The following is a 13,647-nucleotide window of genomic DNA, read 5'->3' on the forward strand; positions in this document are numbered from 1 at the left end:
ACTGCCCGTCCCGCAGCGCTGCTATTTGTGATCACATGCCCGGCCAGGTCAGTGTGTGCTAGTGCTCAGGGACCCCAGTCAGTCTGCATGCATATGCCTGTCAGGTGGGCAGGCATATGCATAGTATACAGTGAGGTCGGACGTGATCTTATGTGCTGACCGTCCGACCTCCCTAATCCGGTCCGATGCGCACGGGACCGTGCATCGGATCAGATGTCACAGAACTGCGATTTTGGGCCGATTTCACCCAGCTATCGGCCCAAAGTGCCGAAATCGGATGAAATCGTCCCAAAATTGCATAGTGTATGGGAGCCTTTAGAAGGATCGGGTTGTTCGTGAAGGATCAGGGCCGCTCGGGGAGCTTCGGCCCTACTGGGATGTCCAAAGATAGGAATACCTGAACAGACGGACGGCTGAGTGTTCATACTTAGATTGTCCCTTAAGATGATAAGGTAGTGTGCAAAGCTTGAAGACAATTAGTTAAAGTGTTCAAGAGTTATCATGGAACATACTCTCACACACACACACACACACACACACACACACACACACACACACACACACACACACACACACACACACACACAATTATTCTTATGTAGATATTTTTACGTTTGGTATGTATTCTTTTATCAGCAAAATATATTTTTGGTGCACTACAAGTGCCAATGTATCTCAGATGTTAGGGCATGTTGATGGTTGTAATTTTTCAAATAGCAGTATGCCCTGGCGTCCATGTTATACTTTAGCTTCAACATCACAGGCATCATTGGTACTCGGTATAACATATTTGCTTGGCAAATTATAAGAACATGCTTAGATGGCCTATACTTGCCCACTTCAACCGATCCTCTGTTCCAAATCTCCAAGTCTAAGCTGCAACTGAATTTGCATGTGGACAGATACTACATATTTTGGTGCACCTGCATCGTACAGATTTATGCAAACAGTATTTTATCAGTTACGTTTCTGTGGTTAGCTGAAGACACAATCCAGGGCACAAAATAAGTTATACAATGTAGGTTCTACATTAAAACAGACAATGGTGGTCTATGCACTGTGCAGCACCTTGTATAACAATTGCCATACATTTATACGGTAAATATTGAAAAAATGTACAGTACCTTGACCATGAAGCAAATTAACATACTGTACTGATGAGCTGTACTGTACATACTGTACTGATGAGCTGTACTGTACATACTGTACTGATGAGCTTCTGATGCAATTTATATTTGTACACATTTATGCTGTTTTAGGATTAGCTTTCGCCAATGGAGAGCCGTGGAAGCAGTTAAGACAGTTTACTCTTATGACTCTCAAGGATTTTGGAATGGGTAAGAAGAGTTTAGAAGAACCCATAAAGGAGGAGGCTCATTATCTTGTGGAGCACTTCAAAGGCTTAAATGGTGGGTATATTGTACTGCATATTTGCCTACTTTAAAATTCTCCTCTCCGGAACAAGCCCGGAGAGGAGACTGTCAGCATCACGTGTGGGGGCAGGGGCCTGATGTAGACGTCATCAAGCCCCACCACCAGCACTGAAAATCCCCCGATTTGCGGGGCCTCGCAGAGAGGCGGGGCTAAATGGCGCTATTTGCATATTTAACACTGCCGCGAATCGCAGTGATTCAACTATGCGGCCGGTAACTGCTGGGGAGATCGGGAGGGTGAGGCAGAATCCAAGAGGATTGCCCACCTTTCCGGGGGGGGGCCGGGAGGGGGACCCGATTTCTGGGACCCTCCCGGCCAATCCGCGAGGGTAGGCAACCCTGTTGTACTGTATGTCCAAAGGGGCAGAGTGTCAAACTGAAGTTGAACCAAACTCCTAATGACTGTATTTACTGTGCAACAACCATTATTTTGATCGGAATACATTATATCATTGTCTTGCTGATCAAAACCTTGGTCCCTATTACTTCCCTATTACAAAAAATAATGCTAACCCACCTGTTTGTCCATGTGTAATAGTATAAAAGTCTTTATTGGAGAGGAAGAGGATGGAAATGACCAGGCAATTCAAAATTTGATGGATAGTGCCAATTTTGAGGACTGATGTTAAAGACTTTTGTCCCAATTACATTTAGAGTTGGGAGCTACTGTATGTCCTTAAAAGAGGTACTATGCACATGCTGGTGCATGTGGCACTATATATTAAGGAGAATTTTTTTTGAGACACTGGAAATACCACCAGGGAGATATCCATAACCCAAAGTGACATGACTTCAATCCTCTTGTGTCCTGAATCGAAGGGTCAAAAGGTTCTGAAGAATGTCTTAAATCATTTCAAATTATTTTTGCAAAACAAAATGTAGTGTGATTGGTTGATGTCTAATAGATGAAAAGAATGCCACAGACAGAGGCAATACACTAAGAAAAATATAGAGGGGTTTTAGGACACTAATGCCCTTATTCTAGTTGAATCGGACGGATGCGTATTTTCGGACGGCCACTGAGTGTTCTTAGCCCCGCCTACCGTGCGGATCACTCACACCGTCCGAATGTGGTGAAACGCAGAGCGAATGGACCGCAAGCGGATGTTTCATGCAAATCTCCCCTATCTGTGGAATCCATTGAATGATGGACCGAGTGGTCAGACAGCACCGAGTGCTCCAGACCACACGGACATTTTCCCGAATGAAAGCAGGGACCTGGCCGGGCAGCTGACCTCCGGCTATGTCAGTTGTCCGCCCCCCCACATGTGCGTTATGGCCTGATTACCATACCTACACGCAGTGTTTTCATGGGAACGTCCATGAAACGTGGGGTGTACGCATATGGTAATGAGCCTAAACAACCCTTAACGCCCCTCTCCACCCTGATCGGATGGCTCCATATGATCATTTTCTTATGGAACTCACGCCGTGTTCGTACGTGTGAGGCGTTCACACATGCGCATATACGCCTCCGTACATGCGCAAACACCAACCATCAGCCATCCGTCCGCATTCGGAGCCATCCAACTCAACCAGAATAAGGCCCTAAGTGTCCTAGGAGGGCGCCTAGAAAGGATTGGATTTGCTCAAGCTGCGGTTTCGTTGATTTGGGAGTCAGGCCCAAATAATGTGAAAGTGCAAAAACAAAGAATGTGAAACCGCGCTAGGTTTAAAAACATGCAACAGGTGTAAAAAGTATTAAACAATTTTAATAAGTAATTACACTATAAAATAATTTAATAGATTCATTAAATCATTCCATTAGAAATTACTGGTACCAAGAAATGAAATTAGAACCTGGATAGTCACCCAAAGTTCAGGTGGAGTGGTGTCCTGTGTCCGTTCCTATAATGCTTCCCTTGTTAATGTCCCAATTTCTGGAGGCCGGTTTTGTTATCCTTTGTGCAATTAATTGTGTTTTTAAACCTAGCGCGGTTTCACATTCTTTGTTTTTGCAATACACTAATGGTGTGTACACACTTGTACAATTTAGACTATATTACAATTTAGACTATATAGTGCAGATCTGCACTATATAGTCTATGCAGCCAAGACTTTCTGGCTGCGATACGGAACGTGCTTAGGGATCACATCTGGATCGCAAGGGTTAAAAACCCATACAATCTGCATGCGATACAGATTAGATTTTGAATATATATACAAAATCTCATGCACATTGTACAAGTGTGTACACACCATAAAAGCTAAATCAAAGTCAGAGGAGGATGTTTGGTACTGTAGATGTTTGAAGCAGTAATAACAGTGGAGAAGTGTGTCATGTCAATTAATCAGCAACTACATATATTTTTCTAGAATGCAGTTTATAAAAACTATTCCAAATCTGATTGGTTATCCCACTCTTTACCAACCCATGAATAACCAAAATGATAATTATTATTTGTAGATTAAGTTTAATACACATTATATGCAAATAACAAATTATTATCAGAAATGGTTGCAACAGGATACAAGGAATAAAGACAATTTTAAAACAAAAAATAAATAACCAGAAGTGGCTTTCTCAAAGCACAAACAGGAAGCAGGAACCAAGATCCAATGAAAATTCCAGCATCACTCACATTTATTACAGTATTTAAATCTAAAAAAAAAAATGATGTGTTAAAAAAAAAAAAAAAATGTTTTTCTTGTATAAGGCAAACGTTATAGGTCATTAGGATGAATAAAAATGTTTGTTTACCAATATTCACACCTATTTTGACAAATGGCACTTGGCACTCAAAGGTTTAAGGGGAAATTTAGGTGGCGTTCTGGTTCATCCGCTCCCCGGCATGATCACACTGGGGAGTGATGTTTTCCTACTGTGCATGCGCATAATGATTTATGCACATGTGCAGGGTCCCTGGGCGAACGGACTCAGTGACTTCCATAGTCGCTGATCCATTCACACGAACCAATGCGAGCCAGGGTCATGGGGCGGCAGAGTTGGATGTCACCCATGGGAACGCCCATCCTTTTATGAGCATCCCAATGAAAACACTGGGAGTTTCCATGGGATTGCGGGCGGGAGGAGGTGTGCCGGGGGTGGGCGAATGACCTCACATGATGTCACCCGTCCGACCACAAATATGTAATATCACCACTGACTTATATGTGCGTACCCTGGAGAAATCATTAGATGGTCGGCGACCATTGAATTATTTTTCCTGCTGCGGGCACATTTAAGGGGATGTGTCTTCGTGACACTGCTGGGACTCGGTAAGCTGCGTATAGTAATGTAAAGTTATACAAGATTAATATATATATATATATGTGTGTGTGTAAAGAAAAGGAGTTTCAGAGAGCGCTTCAAAATATAAGACAATTTAAAAATGATTGATATTTAATAAAATATACAGATATATAAAAAACCTGTAATCAGGTAGTATAAAGATACATGTGATGAACAATGAATACAGCTCTTATTAGTTGTTCAGTTTAAATGATGACAGGGCCAACGCGTTTCCTCATGGTCATGACTTCATCAGGGGCGAGAAATGCAATCGGATATCACTATGGTTGTCCTATACCGTGGTATCCACAGATGAACAATTCTAGACAATATACGGGAAGATCCCAATCACTCGAGACAGAAAAAAAGTTTTTCTCAAAGTCAGTGGGGTTGTTTTTAGGGACTTTTGTTGGAAGAGAATTTCCACAATAACGGGCTCAGGAGCAGTAGCATGCAGCTGGAGTTCACCAAAGTGAATCATCTATATATATATCGGCTTATATTCGGGTCGATATATATATATATATATATATATATATATATATATATATATATAGATACAGAAGTACCAACACACTCGCCATTCCTAAGAACGGGGTGCAAACAGCACCCACTTCCCAGGATGGGGTGTAGTGGCCTGTGACCACACACTCTAGTAAATACAAACACAGAGGGCCCAGCACTCACTACAACAAACTAAATCACCTTAACATTCAAATAATCAATTAAATATATAATGGGGTTTTAGTTCATGAATTGATCAATGCATTTAAGCTTGCAGCCCATCGCCAAGGGACCCCATTTCACTGCAAGTCCTACACTAACAACTGGTTTTCATGGGAACCTGACAACTGCTTGCACATCATAGCTAAAATGAACATGTGTTTTTTTTCCTGGGTTAAAGCTCAACTGCCAAGTACCTTATGGCTTTTAAAGGTGAGACCATCCCAAACACAGCACCTGAATTAGTATTAAAGGGGCAGCTGTCACAGGTTTCAGGTAAATGAGCTTATCTAGGGTGCATGAGAAAGCTATGATCACAGTAACAAAGGTTAATTAAAAATGAACCCAAATATATAGATACAGAAGTACTAACACACTCGCCATTCCTAAGAACGGGGTGCAAACAGCACCCACTTCCCAGGATGGGGTGTAGTGGCCTGTGACCACACACTCTAGTAAATACAAACACAGGGGGCCCAGCACTCACTACAACAAACTAAATCACCTTAACATTTAAATAATCAATTAAATAATGGGGTCTTAGTTCATGAAGTGATCAATGCATTTAAGCTTGCAGCCCATCGCCAAGGGACCCCATTTCACTGCAAGTCCTACACTAACAACTGGTTTTCATGGGAACCTGGCCACTACTTACACATCATAGCTAAAATGAACATGTGTTTTTTTCTTGGGTTAATGCTCAACTGCCAAGTACCTTGTGGCTTTTAAAGGTGAGCCAATCCCAAACACAGCACCTGAATTAGTATTTAAGGGGCAGCTGTCACAGGTTTCAGGTAAATGAGCTTATCTAGGGTGCATGAGAAAGCTATGATCACAGTAACAAAGGTTAATTAAAAATCAACCCAAATATATAGATACAGAAGTACCAACACACTCGCCATTCCTAAGAACGGGGTGCAAACAGCACCCACTTCCCAGGACCCGAATATATATATATATATATATATATATATATATATATATATATATATATATATATATATATATATATATATATATATATATATATATATATATATATATATATATATATATATATATATATACACGAAAACAGCTTTACCCGGCACTCTGCTTGTGAATCAATTTGCTTGCTGCGGTGCCATCCAGGGAACACAAAGATCCAATGTAACCAGTGGGAAGGAGGCGGCACTCTCACAGACTTATTCAGTAGTTAAAAGTCCTTTATTGTAGCGTTCCTACGCCGTTACGGAGTTACCTCCGTCATCAGGGACACCATGATGTCCCTGATGACGGAGGTAACTCCGTAACGGCGTAGGACCGCTACAATAAAGGACTTTTAACTACTTAATAAGTCTGTGAGAGTGCCGCCTCCTTCCCACTGGTTATATATATATATATATATATATATATATATATATATATATATATATATATATACTTGTTGACGGTCCGGCACTCCTGCTATGGCTGCAGCTGCTTCCGTGCCCTCCTTTAGTAAGTGGATACAGTCTGATTGCGATAAAGCGGCACTGGAAGTCTTGTGAAGTATTTTAATGCTGGTTCAAAACATACACAATGTCCGACGTTTCGGGGATCAACCGTCCCCCTTTTTTTTTTCAAGGTGTGTGAGTAAGACTCAATGCGAGACCAGAGTGGGTGGTGGGCGTAAATCAACGCCACAGGAACGCCACAGGGATCCCTGGCTGCACACTTCCGGTTTTACTCTTAAAGGTTCTGAAGTGTCTTAGGAACCATACCTGAATTCTGTATGAACAGCTGATGTAGGTCTCAGACCACTATATTTGCACTCATTTTTGTGACGCTACATGTCCATTACCAATTAAGGCACACTACTGAAATATACCTGACCACTGCGTGAACGACCTATTTAGGTCTAAGACCTCACAGATGTATTAGCAGCTTTCCTGTGGCGTTGATTTACGCCCACCACCCACTCTGGTCTCGCATTGAGTCTTACTCCCCTATATGCTGGACACTGTATGTGATTCTTTAATCTGCAAAAGTGTTTATACGCCTTGCTGACTTATTGTTCGCTAAGCCCCTGATGAAGTCAATTTATTGACGAAACGCGTTGGGCCTACTACACCATCTGTACCAATAACAGACCTGCTGTACCTTTTAAATGTGAAGTCTTTGTGAAGACTAAGAAATAAATGTATAATTTTTAATTTGTTGAGTTGTCTTTAAGCGCACTCTAAATCTACTCTCTATCTCTATTTGCCTATTCGGACCCGGCTGACAGGGGTCCATTAGAGTTGCTGCTCTTATAACTATCCTGGGCGCGGTTGGGGTACCATTTTCTGTGATATATATATATATATATATATATATGTGTGCTTTTGGGTCGGCGCTCCCATAACTAGAGTTTGTAAGGCCGTGGTGCTCGGAGAAAAATAATGGTACTTATGTAGTATCTTTTTGATTGTATGCCTTAACTTAAGGCATACAATCATGCGATGCGATCGACCCGATTTTCCACAGGATTCATTGTAAAAATGGTCTTGTTCATTTCCCTACTATCCAAGTGGGCATGGAGTTGGATATAAACCTGTGGCGAGCCACCGAGCCCGAAGCGTGGCGAGCGGACGCAGATTATTTAAAACGTATTCCATGTCACCAAAATAATCCGCGTCCCCTCGCGGGGCTCGCCACGCTTCGCTCGCCACAGGTTTATATCCAACTCCATGCCCACTTGGATAGTAGGGAAATGAACAGGAACATTTTTACATTGAATCCTATGGAAAATCGGGTCCATAGCTTTGCAAGCGATTTGGTCAGATGCGATGCGATCGTCCTGACCCGATTTCAAAATCGGGCGCCCAGATACTACATAAGTACCAAAATAATTTATACAAGGTCCATGGTCTGGCACTCGGCGGGCTTGAATAATGGAGGTTACCACAGCAAAGGCTGCTTTCAACATTTCAGGTTTAATTAATAGGGACCTGTCATCAGGATGATAAACGTACAAAAGTGCAGTGAGTTACATACCTTTATAAACCTGTACATGGTAACACGCTGCATCAGGGACCAAGGGCTCCATCCGGCATGACGCGCTGCGGTGTCCTGAATATATATATATTCCTAACGGATTCAATTGTCAATAGTAAATTCTTCTAAAAGGAGTATAAAATAATAGTTCTGAAAACTAACCACACATTGTAATATTTAACACTTTTTATATTTCTTTAGAGAAACCATATGACCCAAGCAACACTCTGTCCTTTGCTATCTCTAATATTATGTCAAATCTACTGATGGGAACACGCCATGACTACAATGACAAGAAGTGGAGGAAGGTTCTCCAAGACATAAGCCAGGCTTTTCATATCCTGTCATCACAGTGGGGTCAGGTGAGGAGGGCCTTTTGCAGCCTACACTTTAAAATATATTACTGACTATAAAGAGGATATTGAAGCAAACACAAAATTGAGATAACATTTCTTTAGGGATACAGACATCATGTCCACATTTCCATGTGGACATGGGGGGATGGGAACCCTGTCCGTCTCCGCTTCAGGGAGATGGACAGGGTTAAGGGGGGGGGGGGGGCGAAGCGGCTAGGACCCGGGGCGACCCTCGGCGAGGCGGCAGAAACCCGGGAGGAGCCCCGTTGTAAGGCGCGCCTGCGTGCGCGTCCCCTTATGGCGGCTGGCGGGGGATTGCCAATTTACTTGGAGTAAGCGCAAAACCCTCACTGTAATGTAAATCAGGTGAACCTCTGTAGTGTGCAGCTATCTCCAGGACCATGGGTCGACAGCGTACTTTAAAGAAAAAAAAGAGAGATGCACCATGAGCAGAATGTCAAACAGTTCATTTACTAATAATAATGCTCACATACATAGAGGTTTTCAGCTTGCTTCGCGACTGAGGGATCACCGTACGCACAAGCAGCCTTTCCCGCTGCACACTCGGAAGTCGCCTCTACCCGTCCTCGTTCACTCGAAAAGAATGACGTCACTGTATCCTCTGTCTCAGCCTGAGATCAGGATATTTTTTTATCAACAGGGAGGCATCAACAGCAGTTGAGGATCTCAAACTCAAAGCAAAGATAGATCATCCTGGAAGAGTGAAGGTTGAAGACTGAACATGATCTGTTTACTATGAGGCCCATGTACAGGACACAAGGGCACCCAAAAGGATAGAGGAAAGGAAGTTTCATACCCTTCCAAAAAAAGGATTCTTTAACAGTTAGTCATTTAAATACGGAACATTCCGCAGAAAAGGTTGCGATCACAGACTAAGCTGATATACTTAAGAAAGGGTTAGACAAATTTTATAAAAAAATATATATATCCAAGGATACAACCATAAATTATAATATATACTAGTGGACCAGTATTGAACATAAATCATTGCGCTAGCTTAAAATCCATGATCAATAAAAATAGGAAGATATTTCAACAAGGCCTCTGTAAAATTTATTTTAAAACTTTTATATAGGGTTAAACTCGATGGACGAACATCGAACATCTTTTTGGTAAGGAATCTCTAGTTTTTTAAAGCGGCAATCATTCACACTGCAAAATCAAACTGGTTGTGATTTTTTTTTTAAATGATTGCCGCTTTAAAAAAAAACTAGAGATTTCTTCATTTCTTCTTTCATTACGTTTAGTCCAGGACAATTCAGGGGAACGAGTGCCCCAATGCACTCAGCAAACTACAGTACTAGAAAGTTTAAACTACAGTATAAACGGTACTTATATGTTACTTGGGCGCCCACTATAGTTAGTATGCAAGAATCAGCAGATCGATTTGACCATATGTAATGCTTTAATTTAATACTAACCCATCTGATAAAATCTTCAATTCGGAAAAGCCAGTTTGTATACAAACAGAGCAAAAGGAATGTTCTGTAACAATGTGTACCTGCATGAATGCAGTATATGTTCTGTACACATAAATGGAATATACTATATTTGTTGTATGCTTTTTCTATTGCTTCATTGACTCGTATTGACAAATGCAATTAATTCTGCAGCTATATGAACTGTTTCCGAAAATCATGGACTATTTACCTGGACCTCATCAAAAAATATTTACTCTTCTCAAACCACTAAAAAATTATGTGATGGAGAACATCAGGAATCACCAGGAGACGCTGGATCCTGCCTGTCCACGAGATTACACCGATTGTTTCCTCATCAGAATGAAACAGGTCAGACAATACATAGTTACTCATACTCCAGTCTCTTGTTGTAGATGCTTTACAAACTAACTGAATACAGTAAGGGGCAGATTTATTAAGCTTGGAGAAGAGATAAACTGGAGATAAAGCGGAGAAAAGGTAAAAGGAGATAAAGCACCAGCCAATCAACTCCCAACTGCCTTTTTCAAACACAGCTGATTGGCTGGTGCGTTATCTCCTTGTACCTTTTCTCCAGTTTATCTCTTCTCCAAGCTTAATAAATCTGATTAATAGGCAACCTTTTTGAAATCCAGTGATATTTGCACAAATAATTTTATGCAGACTACGGTTCTGCCAGGTGGAAACTAAGATTTGCCGAATGGAGATGTCCAAAAAATTTAACCAGTTCTAAAATGAATTTGCACAGACCAATGGCCTAAATACATTAATGTTATAATCTCCAATGAATTGTAATTTTTGGTACAAAATTTATTTTCAAATTAGTGTTTATAAATAGATATTATTTTAGCACATTCAAGTAAATAAAAGTATTTTGAAATGTTATACATTTGCTTGGTGAAGACTACAAACCCACTCAACCCTAACTGCTCCTAGGGTTAGTGTAAAACTCCTATGGTGCATACATTACACCAGCGTTTCCCAACCTCAGTCCTCAGAGCGGACTAAGGGCTGTTTCACATGCTCTGGCTGATGCCGGGCTGCAAAACACGGCACGGACAAAAGCCACGCCGTAAACAGTAGTTAAAAATGGACAGGATTGTGTCCACATGGGATGGTCACAGCCCGGCCGTCCATTTGCAGCCGGATGTTACCACTGGAAAGGACGGCTGCTGGGCTGTGGCCATCCAGACTGTTCCATACAACTTCTGCGTATGGCACAGCTTCTTGGCCGTGCGGAGTTTTTCTGCCTGGCATCAGCCGGAGTATGTGAAACAGCCCTAACAGTACAGGTTTTAGTGATATCTATGCTGAAATTTTCAAGTGTTCCCTGAAAACTCACCTCTTCAGGCAAGCCTATCATATATAAGTACCACACGCATAAACCTCTGAGGCATTTTCGGTACTTGTTTCCTATCTGGGCGCCCGCTAAGTTAATTGCGCACCATGCTATTCTCCGTAGAGAAATCTGATCGCATCGCATCGTACACATACACGATATTGAACGATGCGATGCGATGCGATCCGATTCGATTTCCCATAGGAAACAATGTTAAATAGATCAATTTACCCAAATCAGCATAGGGAAGAATGGTAAATGGGCCAGAAACCCCTAAAAAACCCACAGAGCAGTGGAATGTCCCCCCAAAAGTAGTTGACGCCACCCCGCCATCAACGTGAACCCGAAGCGTGGCGAGCGCAGCGAGCCCGCGAGGGGCGGCGGTACGCGTCCTCCGACCTTTTCATGCCCTACTATCCACTAGGGCGTGGAGTGAGAATAGAATAGTGTGGCGAGCGCAGCGAGCCACCGTGCCCGAAGCGTGGCGAGCGGATACCTTCACAAGTAAACGCGTCCCTTCGCGGGCTTCCCAGGTGTCCGCGTCGCCATGGACACCTGGGAAGCCCGCGAGGGGACGCGTATAACTGTGAAGGTATCCGCGTCCCCTAGTGGGGCTCGCTGCGCTCGCCATGCTTCGGGCTCGGTGGCTCGCTGCGCTCGCCACACTATTCTATTCTCACTCCACGCCCTAGTGGATAGTAGGGCATGAAAAGGTCAGAGGACGCGTACCGCCGCCCCTCGCGGGCTCGCTGCGCTCGCCACGCTTCGGGTTCACGTTGATGGCGGGGTGGCGTCAACTACTTTTGGGGGGACATTTCAATGTTCAGGGGTGTTTTTGGCCCATTTACTATTGTTCTTATGATAATTTGGCTAAATTGAGCCATTTCACATTGTTTCCTATGGGAAATAGAATCGGATCGCATCGCATCGTTCAATATCGTGTATGTGTATGATGCGATGCGATCCGATTTCATTGCGGTGCCGTACGTAGAAAACCTGGGCGCCCAGATAGGAAACAAGTACCGCATTTCCCTCCTATATCCCTATAGATCAGTGATGGCTAACCTTGTCATTCCAGCTGTTGTTGAACTACACATCCCAGCATGCTCTGCTTCAGTTTTGCTATTTGGCCATGCTAAATCTGATGCAGGGCATGCTGGCATATGTGGTTCAACAACAGTTGGAGTGTCAAGTTTAGCCATCAAGGCTATAGATTATAAGCTTGCAGCAGGGCCCTCCTACCTCCAAGTCTGTCTGTTACCCAGTTTGTTTTATCACTGTCTACAATTGTAAAGCGCAACTTGGATGTGTTGCTGAAGTGTTTGCATTCACATGCAGTCAATTATTTACTTTGTAGGCAATGATATAAAGGCATCTGTCATGGGGATTTTTTTGAGTTGGAGCAGCACATGGAGGTGCACAGTGGTGGATTTTACCTATGGACTCCAGGACTGAACCCCCTCAGTTAAATCTGCCACCTCAGCTCAGTGACAGTGAGCCAGATGAAGTCTGTGGCTGCACTGATACATGTGACTGGCAGTCAATTAACACTGGAAGCCCTACCGGTCAGTCAAAGACACTACAGACCGCCCCAGGGGAGGGTGTTTTCTCACTCTGAGATTGCCAGACTAGGCTCTGATTATCACACGCGCAGTTCGGTCATCACTTTTTCGCATGCACCTGTCCCGAGACCTGCCAGATGCATCGAAGGGGCTGGTAGTCTCCTACTCTCTAGGTATGGGTAGCAGCCGCTCCTGTTGCCACAGGCAGGGTGAAGCTGCCTCTGTTAGGACCTAAAGGTGGACCAGGCGGTATTGCAGCATCTACAGACTCTCTTACACATTCATACGCACGTATGTGCTAGGGATGTGCACCGGCCACTTTTCGGGTTTTGGGTTCTGATTACCTTGAGGTTTTGGGTTCTAATGGGTTTTGGCAAAACACCTCCTAAGTGTTTTGTGTTTGGATTTCTTGGGTTTTGGGTTCTGATTTTTTTGTTAAAGCATAAAAACTGCTAAAATCGCAGATTTTTTTTTTTTTTTGCTCCTACGCTATATTAACCTCAATAACATTCATTTCCACTAATTTCCAGTCTATTCTGAACACC

General features: G+C 42.9%; 1 protein-coding gene across 1 annotated transcript in view; it reads left to right on the forward strand.

The window, feature by feature from the left end:
- Positions 1-13,647, forward strand: part of LOC146035949 (cytochrome P450 2A6-like) — a 53,133-nt gene that overhangs the window by 13,647 nt on the left and 25,839 nt on the right. The window contains exons 3-5 of the mRNA XM_083159671.1: positions 1,260-1,409; positions 8,587-8,747; positions 10,376-10,552. Coding sequence (XP_083015797.1) covers positions 1,260-1,409; positions 8,587-8,747; positions 10,376-10,552 — 488 coding nt within the window. The remainder of the gene's footprint in view (positions 1-1,259; positions 1,410-8,586; positions 8,748-10,375; positions 10,553-13,647) is intronic.

This window comes from Crinia signifera, chromosome 9, assembly GCF_055691185.1.
Source record: "Crinia signifera chromosome 9, ASM5569118v1, whole genome shotgun sequence".
Taxonomy (NCBI): Eukaryota; Metazoa; Chordata; class Amphibia; order Anura; family Myobatrachidae; genus Crinia; species Crinia signifera.